This window comes from Euprymna scolopes, chromosome 10 (assembly GCF_053919585.1).
Source record: "Euprymna scolopes isolate OS-2025 chromosome 10, ASM5391958v1, whole genome shotgun sequence".
Taxonomy (NCBI): Eukaryota; Metazoa; Mollusca; class Cephalopoda; order Sepiida; family Sepiolidae; genus Euprymna; species Euprymna scolopes.
The window spans coordinates 1,087,473-1,107,770 of record NC_136491.1 but is presented as its reverse complement, the minus strand read 5'-3'; the positions used below and the strand labels follow the sequence as shown (position 1 = coordinate 1,107,770).

The 20,298-nt window shown below is 33.4% G+C and overlaps 1 protein-coding gene across 3 annotated transcripts in view; it reads right to left on the bottom strand.

Annotated features, from left to right (window-relative positions):
- LOC145285783 (branched-chain alpha-ketoacid dehydrogenase kinase-like) overlaps window positions 1-19,954 on the bottom strand; it is a 53,596-nt gene extending 33,642 nt beyond the window's left edge. The window contains exons 1-5 of one of the 3 annotated variants that reach the window (XM_080134152.1): window positions 19,649-19,891; window positions 10,547-10,730; window positions 5,170-5,238; window positions 3,767-3,863; window positions 3,297-3,407 (exon numbers count right to left, since the gene is read on the bottom strand). In XM_080134152.1, the coding sequence (XP_079990278.1) occupies window positions 3,297-3,407; window positions 3,767-3,863; window positions 5,170-5,204 (243 nt within the window). In that variant the 5' untranslated portion in view covers window positions 5,205-5,238; window positions 10,547-10,730; window positions 19,649-19,891. Of the gene's footprint in view, window positions 1-3,296; window positions 3,408-3,766; window positions 3,864-5,169; window positions 5,239-10,546; window positions 10,731-19,648 lie in introns of all 3 variants that reach the window. The other 2 variants (XM_080134150.1, XM_080134151.1) reach the window with 2 other exon arrangements.
- Between the last annotated feature and the right edge of the window lie 344 nt (window positions 19,955-20,298).

Sequence of the window (20,298 nt, the reverse complement as noted above, 5' to 3'; positions counted from 1 at the left end):
GCTACGAGAAGTGTGCAATAAGTAATGCCCCTGACTCACTTCCAGTCGTCTGATCTAGCTAAAATTATGCATGTGCAATGATTTATAGGTACTCCTGCAGTATTTTACCCACCGATTTCACGATCTTAGCCGAGCGTTGACGAACGCTTTCGGCGTTAACGCCGACGAAAGCCGAGAATTCGGAGCTACGGTGCAAGAACGCTAAAAGTATGTGAATAGCAACAACATTACAAGGAAAAGATATTACACACACACACAACAAAATGGATAAAATTAATACAAAAAATTTGGATAAAATAAATCACAAACACTTACCGTAAGTTTTTTTAAAGTAAAATAAATTTATTTTGTTGAATATTTTTTTTTTTTTTGGTTCATTTTGTTTTCCGATAGCTTTTTTTTTTTGGGGGGGGGGGGGGTAAGCAACAGTAATAAACACTTCAATGTTGTTTTTTTTGTTTTGTTTTTAACAAAACGTTATTAAACAGTAACAACAATGTTTTTTTTTGTTTTTTTTTTCAGTAATGTTTGTGGGGGGGGGGGACACAACAATTACTGTTTATCTTTAGTTCCGACTGGAAGATTTTCTACTGACTGTAGAGAGGCAAAGTAGGGAGCAAAGGGTTTTCAGAGGATGTGGAAAGAAGCTCCTTCCCAAACCGGGTAGCCTTCCGCGATTTGATTTATTATGGAGACAAAAGGGTTGTGTCCAAATTTTTGTCTCCACATAAATTCGCATAAATATGTTTCCAACAGCTCCCGGTTTTGTTTTTTTTTATCGCTAAATTAAATAGCTGAAATGAAAAGCTGTGTATTTTTACTTTGAAACAATAAAATAACTGAAATGAAACGCTATGTGTGTAATTTCAATGAAAATTATTCGTCTGCTGCGCGTTCGTTTGAAGCGCCCTGATTGGCTGATAGAGTATCGTACCGCTCGCCATGTTCCGGCGTTTTCCGACGGATGTCGATCAACGCTCGGCTAAGATCGTGAAATCGGTGGGTAAAATACTGCAGGAGTACCGATTTATATCCCTACAGGTTATGTGGCAAATTACAGCTCTGAACTAATTGTGGTTTCTGTTTTACAGGTGTTTGAACGGAGTCATGTGTGAAATGGAGCCTGTTGAATGTCGAGCAATGATCCGGTTTTTATATTTGAAAGGATGCACACCACAGGGGACTTTTGATGAAATGAAAGAAACTCGTGGTGATAATGCCCCATCATATGACCTTGTAAAACGCTGGCATCGTGACTTCAAACATGGCTGGAAGTCTGTGGAAACAGCTCCCAAACCTGGTCACCCCCCTTCTGCCATTGATGAGGCATCTGTCCATCAAGTTGAGGCTGCCATTTTGGAAGATCAGCGCATTACTATTCGCCAAATAGACCAAGATGTCAAGATTAGTACAGGGACTGTAGAAACTATCATTGATGACCATTTGCATATGCATAAGGTGTCTGCCAGATGGACTCACAGGTTGCTCACACCATTCCAGAAGCGAGAACGGGTCGAGTGCTCGAGGATGAATTCGGAGATGAGCCAAGAAGACGAGTCAAAGTTTTTCAAAATACTGATTACACAGGATGAAACCTGGGTCCATCACTATGGTCCAAAGACCAAAGCCCAGTCAACGCAGTGGAAGCATTTGGACTTACCACCTCCAAAGAAGGCAAGGGTGCAGTCCTCCGCTGGCAAAGTCATGCTCACAGTCTTCTGGGGCTAGGACGGAGTAGTGATGACAGATTTCCTGGCAAAGGGTACCACAATTACAGGAGCCTATTATGCTTCACTTTTGAGGAAATTAAGGGAAGCTATCAAAATCAAGAGGCGGGGCAAGATCAGCAAAGGTACTCTCCTCCTGCAGGGCAACGCTCCAGCCCACAACTCTCATGTTGCCAGATCAAAAGCATGGGCGTATGGTTATGAAATCCTCCCTAATCTTCTGACCTTGCACCCTCTGACTTTCACCTCTTCCCAGCCATGAAGTTGTTTTTGAAAGGAAAGCGTTTCCCCAGATGATGCAGCCTTAATTTCTGAAGTCACGTCGTGGTTGGAGGACCAACCTGGGGTGTTCTACAAAAACGGTCTCCAGAGCTGCATCAAACGATGGGAGAAATGCATAACTCTGGGTGGTTCCTATGTAGAGAAAGACTAATAACTGTGCCAAGTTTCGTCGCTCTACTGCTTTGGGAAGTGGGTCAGGGGCATTACTTATTGCACGCCCCTCATGTTTTTGAAAATGAACTTAAACTATCTTTCGAAAGAAAAGAAAAGACCAAAGTTAAGTGTTGATTTAATTGTATTTTATTTAAGTATCTATCTAATTTCTTTAAATATGTGCAATGATTTGACTTGGCTAAGAGTTACTTCTTAAGATGTTCAAAAAAATTAAGTTCAAGCTATTCTTATTTAAAAAATAATTTTCCTTATATAACTTTGATGAAGACACCTAACATTCACAGGGAACATGACCTTGAACAGATACATTGAGAGCATTGCCAAGGCTGCTGCGCAAAAGGTGGGCTTCCTCTACCGTGCTAGAAAGCTACTTACGCCTGAAAGTATCCTATATCTCTACAAGGCCACCATTCACCCATGTATGGAGTCCTGTTGTCACATTTGGGCTGGTGCATCTGCTACTAGTCTTTCGCTCCTGGACAGGGTTCAGGAGAGAGTCACCAACCTGATAGGTCCTGAATCATCATCTAAGCTTCAACCTCTGTCCCATTGATGTAATGTTGCATCCCTCTGCCTGTTCTACAAGTATTTTAATGGTGAATGCTCCGATGAGCTACAAGCCCTTGTGCTTCCTCGATGTAAATACCCCCGACAAACCCGACAAGCAGCAAAATCGCACCCCTACACAGTAGAGATCCCTAGATGTAAGAAAGCCTTCTACTCTAATAGTTTCTTCCCCAGAACTGCTAGACTTTGGAACTCCCTTTAGAGTTCCTGCTTTCCCAACTGTACTGACATTCAAAAGTTCAAGTGTAATGTAAACATATCTTGCTGCTCAACTCCCTGCAACTTATGTCCCCGATAGTAGTCCCCTACATCAAAGTGGCACTGTTCCTTGTTTGGGGTGAAAATGGAATGAAAAAAAAACCAAAACAAAAAAAACAAAAAAACACTAAATTACAAGTGATTTTTTTTTTTTAAATAAAAGACAACAGATCACAAAAAAATGGAGAACAATATACAAAACACGAAAACAGACTACCAGAACTAGGAATACAACTAGGAAATTATATTTTGTTTTTAAAAGTCAACATAAATTTCGAAGTCCCTTACCACTTTTAAGATTGTGGGGTTGCATCCCACAATGAAAGGCAAGTTTCGAAATTCACGAATTCGATGTGCGATTCGGACGGGAAGTTCTTTGTGCAAATATTGAGCAGATCTCTGCAAAATAAACAAGCGAAACAGATCGAACACATTGGAGGGGGAAAATGGGAAGAATATTCAGAAAAAGAGCAGAACATTAATTGATCCTCCACTTCTTTCCTTGCCCATTGGAAACCAAATTGTTCAAAGAATATGATGCTTTATTTCAACAACCAAATTATAATTAAGGAAAAGTAAGATTTTATCAATTTTAAAGTCACAGTATCAGAAAAAGTTGGTTATTTGGTAAGTTGGAGACAGGTCTTTTTTTTTTCTTTTAGATAAAACAAAAAGAAAAAAAAAATAAGTTTGAATATTAGAAAACTTTAAAATGAGGAGAGGGGAGCTTTTGGAATCCTGGGGGATTTTATACTTACAAAATTCCACAACTCTGGTTTTAATGTTTTGCTTTTGGTATAACACAACGTAACCGAACCACATTTTCTTGGTGTTGAGGTGACATTATCATTATTCCTACCAGCATCAAAAACATTAATGATTGCCAAAATATTATAACCAGAAAAAAAAAAAATATTAAAAAATAAAAATTTGCAATAAATTGTAAATAAAATATGTAATTGTTTGTTAAAAATATTTTCTATTTACAATTTCTTTAGTTGTAATAAAACTTTCAATTTTTTTCTAAAATTATAAAATGGACATTAAATCAAATATGAATTAAATTTAATAAATTAAGAGTTTGACTTCTTTTAATGTTTTCAAAACAATGAGATATATTAAAATATTTATGAACAAACTAACAAAGTTTTTCTTAAAGTCGTTTTTATAAATACTTATTTTCTTTTAAGAAATGAAGTAAAAAAAAAAAAAACCCCCCGAAAAACACAAGATTTTACAGTTAAAAAAGTATTGATTTTCTTAGAAAAATAGTTTTTCAAAGAAACTAGAGCAAACAATATGAAGTTAGCTATAAGAGTATAGTGAAAATAGAAGAAATGAAAAATAGTGTTCATATAAAAATTTGAGAAAAGGGAAAATAAAAAAAAAGGAAATAAAAAAATTAATGTTTTTTTTAATTTTTTTATAATACAGGCACATGCCTTTCAAATCTAACGTGTTACTTAAAGCATACACACACACACACACACACATTCAATACCGGTTACTGCCCTTGTGGTAATCTTCATTTTGTGCAACAGGTGCGTCCTATATTTCCTGTTCCATTTCTCTCTCTCTCTCTCTCGTTTGCCTTCGACCTGTCAACATGTTTCTTATTGTCCATGTAAGGGACGCACCTTTAAACTGTTGACAGGTCGAAGGCAAACAAGGGAAAGGGAAAGAGAAAGAGGAGAGGGAGAAACGGAACAGGAAATATAGAACGCCACCTGTTGGGCAAAATGAAGATTACCACAAGGGTAGTAATCGGTGCGTATTGAAGGTATGTGTGTGTACGTTTGAGTAGCACGTTAGATTTAAAAGGCCTATAATAAGATTATGCTATTTCTTCCTTTACTTTAATAACAAAATAAATTGGAAAAATTCACCGAGTGATTAAAAAAAGGGTGGGGGTAACCAAAAGCGGGAAAGGAAGTAACAAAATTTTGAAAGAGAAAAGTTGAGTTCCTACAATTGATTCTACCAAAACAGATATAAGTTACATAGTTACATGTTGAGGTTGATATCTTTAACAAAATGTACCAGATTATAGACAAGCATAAGAGAACACATTGAATTAGCAGATTACAATATTGGCATTTAACTATCATTTAATAATAAAACTTGCATATGATTGCACAAAAAAACAAAAACATTTACTTACGAGAATGTGCGTTCCATCTTGATTCTTTCCTGCATATAAGATTGCACCGGGTGTCAAACGCACTGAAGGCTGCAGAAAGAAAATTTTTTTTTAAAAATCAAAAGATCAATTTGGCTCAACAAACATGAGGTTTGATTATTACCATGCACTTTGAACTTTATACTACCTCCCTGCCAAATTCAAACATTTGGCCAGAATTAGACTATGAAAATGAAGAAAAAATCATGGCACGAATGTAAGAATCGATGATCCTTAAGGGACATATGATTTTACATATAAATACACATGGTTCTTTATTATAGATTCGAGGATGAATATTAAGCGTAAACACTGACAAAAACACAAATTGGGTGATTGGCAAGATTGAATATTGTTAAAGTACAAGTTTCATGTAATGCAGTGAGCCTTGCCAACGTCTTTGAGGTAATGCTTTCATCATTGTTATAGCTGATTGATTTCAGTTTTAAAAATTAGTTATTGTTCAGTTTTAATTGGTATATTCCCTAAATCCATAATTCAGTTTTTGCAGTATTTGATTGTTTCCTGATCCAAAATTTAAATAAATTTTTATATTGAATAAAGTTCAGTTTCATTATAAATCGAATCGTGTGCCCTTTTTTTAATGCAATTTTTTAAGTAAATAATGTTTGAGTAGGATATTTAGAAAAAAAAATTAGTAGAGATTCAGAACTCCTTCCTCTCTTCCAAAAAAGCCATAAAGCCACGTATATACAATGTGGCAAGATAACTAAGAAACTAACCAGAGATATAACCTACCCTAAAAAGAATGGATGGCTTGGCAAAGTATAGCAAATTTATTTATTTCTATTGTTATTACAAGCATTTGCCAAAACTTTTCATTTAAAGTAGGTAAACAAATTTCTTAGCTCTAAACTTCTAAACTTTACAAATTGAGCTCCCTCACTAGACCTTTTTTCTTAGACCATGTGACACCATGTGGACCTATTGCTAAACTTTTTTTTCAAAATAGTTATGAACTTACACAAGTATAAAACTTAGTTTTTATTTTATCTCTAAAGCAGATTAGAAAAGGTATTGTGGATGCATTTTCGGCTGCCCATAAACTCTTACTTCCTCTATTTTGTCCCTCAATCCTTATCTCAAACTAATAAGTGATGTTTCTGACAAGGGGGAAAGACAATACTGTATACTCGGTCAGTAGTTTTGTACAAGCAGTAGCTAAAGATAACTAAATTCTCTCTCCATTTTATTCTTACCATATCACTAATAAAACATAATATTTTGCTGGTGGTAAAAATTTTCCTGAGCTGACGTTATCCACTTGATAGTCAGGGACTTGAACTTTGGAATAACTCCCAAAGAGGCTGTCCTATTAGCAGGGTCAAAATACCAGAGCTGCTGCATAGCCATTTGGTTAATGGAGCCTGAACCATGCAGTAGCTTATGGTGAGGCCTCTTGATGCCATATTAGTGGGAACTGTTACAGGTTTTCCTTTTCAATGATCTACAAAAGTCTTCCTTTTTCATTATTCTTTTATCTTTTGTCCTTATTCTCTCTTGCTTCCTCTTTGCGCTGCTCTTAATAAATCTGCTGACCTCTTCTACAAACTCTATAACCTAACTATAAAATTTTTTAAGCAAATCAAGAGAAAACCTAGAACCACAGCTTCCAATATAGACCCCCCCCCACTACAAGGTCTCCTCCTTTAACATCAGGGGATCAATGTTCCAAACTTCCAGAGGATGAAATACAATTATGGGAGACTAAACCTGACCTTTTGTTCTTGTGTGAAACTGGCATTAACTCAACTGCTTCTTTAGCCGATTTCGCCATCAAAGGTTATTCAAGCTTCACATTCAAACCAGAGTCTCAAGATCACCATGGACATGGAATATGTGCTTATATTAAGGATACCTTCCCCTGTGGCAGGGACATCTCCAAAGACTTCAAACATCCCTATATGTGCTTTAGAGTAGCACTTACTCACAGCACAACATTTATATTTGCTATTACCATCCCTACAATGGAGTAGCTATCTTTGAGAGTATCACTAAGCAAACTGATCATACCTGTCTGCTCATCCCTCAGCTAACATTCATATCTAGAGATTTCAATGTTCACAATGGGTAGCTTACCAGGATAGCATGCATGTGTGCTTTCTAGGGTTCGGTCGCTTGACAAAAAAAAATGGCAACTTGCAGTTGCTTTTATACTTAATGATCACGCATGAGTAACACAAACTCTCGCCATCTCTATGCAAATGAGAGTTCACCAGACACATAAAAAGGAACTATGGCTAGAACAAGAGGTTGAGTTTGAATAAGGCAAAATAATATTTGAATAAGGACATGTGCAACAGACTGTTGAAGGGGATTAGAAAAACCGTGAGTGGAAAAGATACAAAATTTATCAAAACTAACTTTCAAACTAGATCCACTCAAACAAAACGGATGAAGGAAGAGTTCTCCCTTGCATATGACCTAACACAGACCGTTAATGAACCTTATTCCAACAAAAACCGAACAGCTAGCCATGGTACAGCCCTGAATGTACTGCCACCATTACACGTGGAAATCACTACTTCAATTGCTTTAAATGTAACAAACGTTTTGAAACTAAAGTCGCCTTTAGAACTGCCAGCAATCATTGTAAAAGGATTACAGAAAACGTGAGCGTTATATGCTCAGTCCAAAGTAAAAGAACATAAGCTTGGTTCCTATGAGTTTTGGTGAATAACAAACAAGGCCCTGAACAGATGCATGTCCTTTATTACAACCATTATCAATGGCCCTTAGGGGATTTTGTCAGCACCTGACAAAGCCAAATTCTTTGCTAAGAACTTTGCATCAAACTCAACTCAATGTGATCATGGCCACCTACCTCCTGAATTTCTTCCCAAGACCGAAAATAATCTGAGCAACATTCAAATATCTGTTCATCATGTTGCCACACTCATCAAGAATCTGGATGTCAGCAAAGCAACTGGTCCTAACAGTATTCCACAATATTTCATACTCAAAATGTTGCAACCGGAACTAGCACTGAATCTTGCAAAGCTGTTCAATTGATGCCTAAAGGAGAAATGCTTCTCAACACCTTGGAAAACATTAGTTTGCCCAGTATTTAAAAATACTGGAGAGCTGTCTTTTGCATCTCAGTACAGACCAATTAAGTCTTCTGTGTGTCAGGAATATGTTGCTTGAATCTGTTAGACAAATTGTCAATCACCTCAGCAAAAACAACCTACTCAGTAACAAGCAATATGGTTTCCGTCCTGAGAGATCTGATGTATGGATTGCAATTCCATATAGGGTAAGTGAATCTATTGATAAGGGTTTCCTCTCAAGAGAAATAGCTCTCGACATATTAAAGGCATTTGATAGGGTTTGGCATAAAGGTCTACTTTGCAAGATTTCCAGCTTGGAAATATCTGGAAATGTCTTAACTATCAAATCTTTTTTCCGATAGGTTTTACAAATAGTCGTTGATGAACAGAAGTCTGAAGCTCAAACCATTAATGCTGGCGTGCCTCAAAGATCCATTCTGGACCCAACTTTCTTTATCTTCAATGATCTCCCAAATCACATTCTAAGTTCATTTGTCAACATGTACACAGACGACACTATCTATGGCAATACTTCAAAGGCTAACAATGATCAAGAGATCTATGAATCTCTTCCCTCCGGCCTCGAGCATGTGGTGCAAAAGGTGGTTTGTTAATTTTAACACATCAAAACCAAGCTTCTATAATTTCACTATATACACTCCGATTCCCACTTAGCCCCAATTGATGAATGACTCGTCTCACTGAAGCTCCCTGCTTTGACAAACTTCTGGGTCTAGCCGTTACTCCTAAAATGGAAGGCTTACATCAAATCTGCAGCCGAGGTTACTGGAAAAATAGTTGCATCATTCTACTGCTCCAGAAGATATCTCATTCCCAACACAATCCTCTACTTGTATAAGAGCCAGATACATCCTAAAATGGAGTACTGTTGCACATTTGGGCAGGAGCTACTCAGAGTAACATATCCTGCCTTAAAAAAGTTTTAAACCAGCTTCGAAACCTAATAGTTGATGCCCTTTTCTCATCCTTGCAACCTCTTTCTTACAGAAGAAACGTAAGTCTGTATCTGTTCTATCGTTATTTTCATAGCATGCCCCACCCCAACTTTCACTTATCTAGCTACAACAACTGTCAACAATTTCCCCCAGTCTATCTGTGCTTAAATCTCAATGCAAATTCAATGAACAAATCTTTCCTAGAACTGCCCATTCGTGGAACTCTTCTGCTGACCTGCTTTCCAGCTGATTGGAATATGGTAGTCTTCAAATCCAAAGTAAATAAGTTTTTGTTGAGCTGTCCCCTTAAATAATCAAATTATACCCAATTTCCATGACTAACAATTACTACGCTGTAAACTGATTAACCCTCATCCTCGAGTGTCCTTCAAACCTTGATAAATGGTGACCCCCCTTGTAAAAAAAAAAAAAAAAAAAAAAATTTTTTTTAATCTTTAAAACCACAGAAACAACAAAATGTTTTACTTTTAACGTATGAACCCAACTTTCCTTTTTTGATTAACTGTTTTTCTTTTCTTCTTTTTTTAAGTAATATTGAATAAGTTAAATTTCAGTATAAATAGTCTTCCTTATTTTTCTTTATCTCAATCAGGGCTCTACGGACAAATTTATCTTTAGTTGACCTTTGACAAATAAATATTTTCGTTTACTAGCCAAATAGAAAAGTTATTAGCCAAACATATGATTTTTAGAATATGACATCTTAGTTCTGTGACAAGTATGAACATCATAAAGATTTTTCTGTGTTTTTTTTTAATAAAATAAGAGTAATTCTAAATATACAAATTTTATGTTGATACTTGAAATTATAAACATTTTAATTTCTTCAGATATTTTTTTAAACAGCCTTTGTTAAAAAAAAAAAAAAAAAATACATTGTTCTATTAAACTTTTATTATCTAAATAATTTAACTTAGTTCGTTTTATAAAAAAAAAAAAAAGTTGAAAAGATATTTTTCATTCAGTAGTGAGCTTCAGAAGATTGTTGGTGAAAGAAATAAAATTACCAAAAGATAAGGGTTTCATTATTTCTAGTTGCCATTTTGAAAAATCACTCGCAAACGCAACTGTTGCACTCGCAATGTAGAGTCCTGTCAATGCAATTTTTTCTTTTAATATTTTTTTTTAAAAAGCTCTCATTCATTACGGAGAGTCTGTTCAACAGATATTGTTCGTTTGTATCTCAGGCATGACCTCATTTTTGAGTGACCAGGCCTGCTTTACTATGGCTGTGTCTCTTTCCAATATTTCATCTTTTCATTTGTTTATGTGTTTTCCAATATCAATTTATGAGAAAATATAAAAAATTACCTTGTTGATAGTATGATCAATTGCACTTTGGTTATAAAAATGGGTAATACATTTCATCCTCTGGCGAATTTCTTTCTGCTCATAATATGCATCATCTGAATAGGGTTTCGACCCATGAAAGGCACAACCTTTAAGTCTCCAACCAGTAGCTACCCGAACCCGGGTGGTTCTGCAGACAAACATTCTGGAAAAGAAATTAAAATGAAATGTAATAAATAATGGATCATTAAATTTTTTTTTTTAGTCTCTTACTTTTCTCGGTCATTCATACATATCTCCTCTTTTGTTGGCTTCATATGAAATTTTTTTGCATGTTAGCATAAAAAATAGAGCACATACAGAAAACATTTTCCAATTCATTTTATTCCATATTTGATACGGAAATTTTTCCTATTAAGACAAAAAACAGCTTGTGCTTATTCAATTCTATGATGCATAACATTTTGTAACAAACACCTTAATTTTCTATTTGCATATTTATTTTTAAACAATTTCTAATACATTTATATTCTGTACTATACAGTTGTAATTTTTATAATTACTTTTTATATATACACTAGCGGGGGTACCCGGCGTTGCTCGGGTGTCTGTAGGTGTAAAAGAAAAAAAAAAAAAAAAAAAAAAAGGAAAGTGTTTCGAACCCGTGACGAATCCTAAGGAGGAAAAGTGAAAGAAAACATGAACTTTTACCACTACGCTATGATGCCATAGGAAATGGAAAGCATTCAAATTTAGTGATGTCAATCAAAAAGTTGACTTGCAGAAATGAACGTTGGCTGGAGACCAGTTAAGCTTTCCGCCGTTTCATTTATTTGTTTGTTTCCTCACGATATTTGGAAAAACCAGCTCTCCACAAAAAGGAAGCACCCAAAAGAATAGCAATTGTCTGATATGAGGGTTTTCCCTCAGATTGATTAAAGCCGATTGCTTTCTGGACGTCCTTATATGTAAGGCCAAGAAGTTGACTTCACTTTCGAGTTAGTTTCGCTTTTATACGAAAAACACAAGAGAGGAAGGAATAGCACAAATTTTATAAACGTTGATCAAAATAAATGTAGACATGACACCCCTTTGCAAATCGTAGATATTATGATCTGGGGAGTATATAAAAAATTCTAAGAAAGAGCTTCTCTTTTTGTGTGCACATGTGTAGAGGCGGGGGGGGGGATCCTCCAAGTATTATAGTTTTGTTTTGCCATGATATTATCCTTATAGGCATTATTACCTATAAATCTATTTTAAAAAACAAAAGCAAGCATTTATTGTTGGGAGATTTGATTCGATCCTAAAATTGCATTTGTTTGTGCTCCTGCTATGCACTCTCCAAATGCCCCAAATGAAAACCAAAAAAAAAAAAAATTATACCTTCGCCACAACGTTTATATTCTGTTCCATGAAAATATTTTTTTATAAATTTTGTATTCAATTTTTTTATAAATTTTGTATTCAATTTTATTATAAATTTTGTATTCAATTTTATTATAAATTTTGTATTCAATTTTATTATAAATTTTGTATTCAATTTTATTATAAATTTTGTATTCAATTTTATTATAAATTTTGTATTCAATTTTATTATAAATTTTGTATCCAATTTTTCATTTATAAAATCGAATGTTTTTAGCTAACTGGTGATCCTTCTATTATCTTAAGGTTTCGTTTTCCATTTAATGCATGTCTGTCTACATATCCTTGATTTTTGTCCTTCATTAAAAGATAATTTTTTTATACCCAATTCATATTAAATGTTGTTTGTGGTTTTTAACCAACACAATGTATCGACCAAGATGGCCTTTATCATGCCACAGTTTCTCCAAAAATGTTAAAGTCTCATGTTACTTTTTGGTAAAAAGCAAAACAGCTACATTAAAATAAAATAAAACATTAATAAGTTTATTTATTATTGAATCAAATAAAAAAAAATCTACCCAATAAATATTAGGTACCTCCAACACGTGCCACAGTTTTAACCCCTCTTGTATGTAATATGACGTAACTGTAATTTAATATTATCATCCTAAACTTTTTTACCATTTAAAAGAAGCTTCAGATAAACTATATTTAAAAAAATTTTACAGCATACAAAAATAATGTAAATGTGAGACTAAAATCGCGTTTACATTATCAATGCTATAAAACAATGTTTCTATATAGTGACGTTTTTGAAGATGTAAACATCCCCATGTTTTAAAAATGTAGCAAAAATCAAATAAGTCATATTTTCCTAAAATTTTCGATATTTATTCATTATTAAATAAACTTATAATAAAAGTAGGTTTCGTTAAATATATTAGAGGAAATACTTTTTTAGGTGTTCTCCCCCCCTCCTCCACCATATTTCATGTTACGAAAACTAAACAAAATAAATGTACATTCATAAAAATTTGAACATTTTTTTAAAGCTGAAAAGATTAAATAATTAAAAAAATAATTATTTTTACATATATATAAAATCCCATTATTTATTTCACTTACTTTAAAGTTGTAAATAAAATTGGACATAAAATCAATATTATGTTAAAAAAATAAAATAAACACTTTTCTTGATAATTTTTTTTCTCAGTAATATGATTATTACAAAAAAAAAAAAGAAAAAGAAAAAAAAAACAGAATTCTAAAAAGTAATTATTTTTAAAAAGCTCTAAATATCAAATTCCAATATTCCTCAATATTAAGGTTTTCTTTTTTTTTTTTTTTAAATATATAAATCACAACTTATCAAGTTGAAACAGATTTTTTTATAATGGGTTTCCAATATTAAAAAAATATATTCATATAATAGAATATATGATTCTTGATATAATAAAAATCCAAAATCCATCTAAAAAAATTTGTTTTGATTTAATTATTTGAATTGATAGAGGGTGAACTTTATTTTTTGCACCTTTTTCCAAAAAAGTATGCAGGCTTTTAAGCAACATTATCTTTATATATATGTGTCAACAGAAGATGTCAAAATTAATTTTAACTCTTGTCTGTTTAAAAGAAATCTACTTGTTTTTTTAATGTAAATATGAAAATTCAATAGCAAAAAAAAAAAAAATTAAAAAAAACGTTACTTCCATTAATCATTATAGCACCAATGCCCATCCATAGAAATTGATACATAAAATAATGAACACACTAAATGATGATGTTTCTGTCATTGTGTAAAACGTTGACGTTTTACACAAAGCTTTAGGAGGTGCCTAATAAATATCATCATGAAATTTATTGAGTGGATTTCTATCAGTATTTTTTTAAATTTATTTTCAAGTTTTGAGCAATTCTCGAACTCCAAAAGCGAAAGCATCATGTCACCATCTTTGTTTTTGTTTCAACTTAAGCGTTCAGCACTACTTGCATTTCAAGTTTAAAACATTTTCAAATCATTTAAACACCAAAAACTTATTCAGGTAGGTAGAAGAGTAACTTGTCTTTGGTAACATTTGTTATCTGTTCCTTGACGACTTTTTCGTTCTGTTATCCATTGTAAAACATACTCACCCGCCTTTTCTTTTTTTTTAAATCAAACATCAGGAATTTATGAGAGAAGGCAACAAACGGAAAGTGAAAAAAAAAAAAAAAAAAAAAAATCTAATATATAACAAATAAATGTTACCCAAGGCAAAAATAAGTTACTCTTCTACCTACCTGGACAAGTTTTGTGTACTGTAATAGCAGTATCAGAATTTTTGTAGGAATTTTTGACACCCCTAACACGAAACTGCGAATACAATATAAAAATCTCGTAATTTCTGTTAAAAGTGGGTTATTTATTTTCTTTATGGATTATACTTCCAAAATAAACTATTACACTTGTTTTAAAAGTAATAGTAATTTTTTTTTTTTTTTTAAAACATTAATGAATTTTCCTAACTCAATATTTTTCAATTTTTAAACTTTAAAAATCTATCAATTTTTCTATTGATTCTATTTTTACGATATTTTCAGGGTCAATGTGAAATTTTATGTTCTTTCCAATAAACCGAATATAATATTTTAGACAAACGTTTTTTTTTTTAAATTCACGCCCCCCCCCCCCAAGTGTCACCCATTTTGAAATGTCTATTAAAAAGTAAATAATTAATTTATGTCGGGGAGTTTTATATATCACAAATTGAAGAGAAAAGGTCAATAAATAATATATTCAAATTTAAAACAAAAAAAAAACATCGCTTTTTTAGAAATTTACCTGTAAAGTCCGAAGTTTAAAACCTTATTGTTTTTTTTTTGTCTTTTTTTTTTTTTTTTTTAATGAAACCTTGGTCCTTGCTCCTTTAATTGAAAAAAAAATTAGGGCTTGAATTACATTTTTCGAGGAGTTATAAGCTTGGAAAGATGGGGTGGAATTATTCACTATTTTCACGAAATTTCTGACACTGCTAGTACTGTAACATATTTTAAAGCTTTTATTCGATTCGAAAACCAAATAGTGCTGAGTTGGTAACTTTAACTACCCACATGATAGAAATTCACTCAATAAGCGTCGCCGTGGGTATTTTTTTTTGGCCGGAGATTATAGTTATTTTTATTTTTTTGAATAAAAATTATTAAAACAAAAACAGTCTTGTTCTCCTCGAATAGGTTTTTTTCTTCAAGAAAATAAAAGGTACTCATGCACTTATTGATCCGTGCTGAAATAATATTTAGAAAGCCATTCTTAACATGGGGACAAGAGAGTTGTGTACCTATTCTGTACTTTCACCTAACAATTGCATAACAGATATCGGTAAAAAAAAAAAAAAAAAAAAAAAAAAAAATCCACGGTAGGTGCTCGTCTGAGCTCCAATCCCTGCCCCCCCCTGCCGATCTTTCACGAAAAACACCTGTTGAGCTGAAACCAGTCAAAAATTTCTCCACTCTTTATCTGTGCCAAAACCAAAATGTAGATTCCATTAACAAAGCTCCTTTCTTAGAAGTGCATGCCTGCGGAACTCTGTTCCGTCTGCCTGTTTCCCACCTGACTACAACTTGGATGTCTTCAAGTCCAACATAAACAAATTCCTGAAGAACCCCCCCTTAAATAGACACTTTATCAAATCTCAACATTAACATACTGTACAAGCAATAACCCTTATCCCCGAGTGGCTTCCGGGCCTTGATAAGTGATGACCATCTTGTAAAAAAAAAAAAAAAAAAAAAAAAAAAAAATGTAATCAAAGGCACGATAAGTTACTTTTCTACCTAACTGAATAATTATTTTGTGTTTTTATTTAATGTAACATTTATTCAACCGGAAAACCATACAGTGTTTACCGACGTATTGTATCGGAAAACTTAAAATGGCGCCGAACTCTCTGCTGAACACGGTAAGTTTGGGGAAATGAGTTAAAAATAAAAAATATACAAAATACCGCTCGAAACTTGCTCAATATATGTTACCGTGAGGCTGACATTCATTCGTTTTTTTTGACAACTTTTGTTGGAATTTTTTTTGTACCAATAATGGTGCACCCCCCCCCCACTGTTTACATTTATTATTTTTTATCTGGTTCTTGTATTTGATTTTTTGTATTTTGTATCTTTCTTGATTCTTAGTTTCGTACATTTTGACGTCACGAGCTCAGCGCGTATTTCGTTCGGCCTCTTTTGAAATTCTGCCGATGTGGAGATTGGACGTTCGTTTCATTGCCCGGCGCTGAAAATGGAATTTTGACAAGCCTCCTTCAAAGAAGAAGGCCCGGCAAGAATACCCGGGTATGCGACGAGGCATACTTCTGAAAACTATCTACGTGGCTATGGTTTTGCACGTAATTTGAAGTGCAATTATTTTAAGAAAAGACTTTATTTTATGTGACAAGGAATTTTGGAACCTCCTACAAAGAAAACCCGGCAAGAAAACCGCAGATATGCGATGCGGCCATACTTCTGAAATCCATCTGCGTGTCTACGGTTTGCACGTAAATGGAGGAGAGAAAATTCTTTAAGAACTTTAAACGAAAAAAAAAAAGAAAAAGGCACGTGCCTGACTGGCTTTCAATTTGTGAGTACGCTCCTAAAATTTATTTCATACGAGAGTGTGATTAGAAGATACTATTTTGCATCTTATTATTGTATTCGTTCATGGATATGACATCTTCATTATAAGAACCAGTGTTATTTTTTTCATATGTTATAATGGCGTTTCATAAATTTAATGCCCGCAAAGGGAAAAATTTGCAACTAATTTTATTGTGAATAAAATCGCTTCTTCGTTTCAAAGCAAGACCTTTATATTTTATTCTTACCCCCCCCCTCCCTTTTTATTCCATGCTGTCATTTTTTTTTTTTTTTCAGGTTAGTTACTTTAGCGTCAAATTTATCTGGAAGCAAGATAAAATTCTGACACTTTTTCGAATCTATGTGTATAGTAATACAAACCCAAAAAATGAAAATATAGAAAAAGGTTATATTGCACGTATCCGTTATGGAACGAAGTTCTCCGAAAGAGGAAAAAGAAAATTCACTTAATTTCATCAAGTAGTTTTTTTTTTACAGCGAAAAAACAATTTATGATATCGAGCAAAAGTTTCGAATTTTAGGAAGAAAAGCTAGTATTAAAGAGGAGGAGGGAGTGTCGGTGCTTTAACTGGAGTTATCTCCCCGTGGCGTGTTTAAATTCCATAATGGCTGAATTCAACGCGCTCTCATAAGAACGTGTTTTTCCGCTGTAAAAAAAAATACTCGATCAAATGAAATTTTTTTTTTTTCGGAGATGTCCAGTCCAAAATGGATACATACAATATAACCTTTTTTTTCTATATTTTCATTTTTTTTATGTCTTGATTAAACTGTACAAGTACCTTTATTTGTTATATATTTGTTTTCGAATCTATGTGTACAGTAATACAACCCCCCCCAAAAAAAAAAATCGGTGCCAGTGCACTTACTGATCCGCGCTATTTTTTTAAAATCGTATTTCCAAGTTTAAAGTTTTATATGTTTTTTTTATTTAATTGTAAGGTTAAAGTATAGAATAGGTACAAAACACCCTCCCCATGTTAAGAACGGCTTTTTAAATAGCGTTATTATTTCTACACGGATCAATAAGTGCACTTGCACTAGTACCAAAAAATCTATAAAGTTTATTGTTGAATAAAATACTAAATAAATTTTCTACTTTACAAAGATGTCAGGAAAAGCGTAATGGAAATTTTTTGTCGGTGACAATTTTAAGTGTGTATTTGTTCAAAGCAGATCCGAATACCTCTAAAATCAACTTTTTAAAATTAAGTATTTAGTTGGTCCTCCACCAGCGCACACTGATTGGGGGGGGGGGGACAAAAGTATTTTTTTAAATTACCTCCACAATTTTCTTTCAAATGACAACCCAAATAGGTTTTCGACTATGCTAACTGCATTGAGATTTTGCAGAAATAATTAGTTATCGAGATATAAAAAGTTGTATTATGCATTGTATTTTTTTGTCGGCCATCTTTTTTTACGCGCGTGCAATGTCAGTCATAGATGAGTAGATTTGTTTAGGTCGCGCGCACGCGCGTAAAAATGGCTGCCAAAGAATACAATGCATAATATAACTTTTTATATTTCGATAACTAGTTATTTCTGCAAAATTTCAATGCGATTTTCGTATTCAGCATAGTCGAAAACCTTTAAAAGTCGTCATTTAAAAGAAAATTGTTGAGGTGGACCTAATCTGAAAATTTACCAAAAAAAAAAAAAAAAAACTCTACCAGTAACCTTAAATTCGAGTGGCGCTTCTACACTATTGGGACGAGACTTTGTAGTCGATAAATGGAGTTTTCAGATTAAAAAAAAAAAAAAAAAAAAATGGTTTTAACTTTTTTTTTTTTTTTTTTTGTGAATTTTAATAATTTACAATGGTAGCTTCCAAATTATGCAGTCGAAATTACCTGGGTGAAAGTGCACTGGGGACCACCCGAAGAGTCTTTGAGCTGAAGACTTACCTTTGATTACGGTGAGGTTGAAAATAAAATGCTTTCGGAATAAACACCCCCAACCTCCCCATGTTAAGAACGGCTTTCGGAATAAACACCCTTTGTGGGTTAGACATTGGCAGTCTTCGGGTGGTCCCTCCTCAGTTCACTTTCACAGAAAGTAACTGGGCTTCCAGATTTTGAGGTTCCCAAGCAGGAAAACAAATATGGTTTAGTTATCCCTAAGTTCCGCGAATGTTTTGGAGTTGCGGTTTTTGCCGACCGTTCTGCTTCACGATGAAAACCCTGGAAAAGTTGCGGGTTTGTATTACTGTACACAGATTCGAAAAAGTTGTCAAAAAACAAATATATAAGAAATAAATGTTATCAAAGGCAAGATAAGTTACTTTTCTGCCAAACTGGATATATTTTTTGTGTTTTTATTCAATGTAACATATTTATTCAGCTCGAAAAACATACAATGTTTACCGATGTATTCGAAAATTCAAGATGGCGTCTCACACCCTCTTTAACACCGTAAGTATGGAAAAAGGTGTTATAAATAAAAAAAACTATACAAAATACTATTAAAAACCCTCCGAATATATGTCAACTTATGTCACGGTAACATATATTGAGCGAGTTTTTAACAGTATTTTATCCGGTTTTTTATTTATAACATCTTTTCCCACACTTACCGTGTTAAAGAGAGAATAAGACGCCATCTTGAATGTTCCAATACATCAGTAAACACTGTATGGTTTTCGAGCTGAATAAATATGTTACATTGAATAAAAACACGAAAAATATATCCAGTTTGGTAGAAAAGTAACTTATCTTGCCTTTGATAACATTTATTTGTTATATATTTGTTTTTTTGACAACTTTTTCGAATCTTTGTGTACAGTAATACAAACCCAAAGTTGCTTATAGTTAATATTTACCAATTTTAAAATATTCTGTTATTCTGAAAAACAACCAAAACTGGTAAACATTAAACAGAAGGGACATTTCCAGGGCATTCATCGTGAAGCAGAACGGTCAGGGGAAAAAAAACACGTGGAACTTGGGAATAACTTTTTTCTTGTTGTCAAAAGAAATTTTTTCGGAAATCCAAACCGTAGAGGGAGGTGCCGTGAAATACCTCATTGAAACTTTTTTTTTTTCTGAAACCTTCCAATGACCTTTTAAGTAAACAATGTTAAAATTGCGCAAACATTAAAATAAATATTATTGCCTTTACCTTAACTGTATTATTCTGTACGTATCAATGGGTTGTCGTTATCGAAATCAACAATCTGGAACTCATTTCATTTAAATTAAAGAAAGAAAGATTTCTTTTCTTGTCATGGGAGAAAAGTCTTTCTAAACTTTTTTTCCGAGTCAGGTGTCACTAAAAATATTTAAGAGTTTGCGGGAAAGGGTTAAAACTTATTCTTTCCAAGTTGGAAAGATGGAGAGTTAAAGGGAAGAAAGAAATACAAACAAGTACTTGTTTCGCAGCCGGAGTTTCGAATTCTGAGAAATGTAAACTTTTTTTTAACAATATAATTATTAAATAAAAACTTATTTGAGCGCTTATTCATTGTTGAATATAAAAGAAAATCGGATCATTTTGTAATATTTTTGTAACAGAAATAAATAAATTAATAATAATCATAATAATTGATGTTGTTGTTGATGGTTTTTTGGGGGTTTTTTTTTTACTTGCCTCCCCACGAGGGCAGAGTTAGACACAAGGTCGTTTTTTAATGTGGGGGGAAAACCAGCTCCCCAAAAAGGGGCACTTTGGTTAGTAAAAAAAAAAAAAAATGTATCAGTCATGAAGGACTTCTCCTCACAAACAGCTTTCACACAGACACAGGTCATCAAAGATCTCTCCTTGAAAACAAC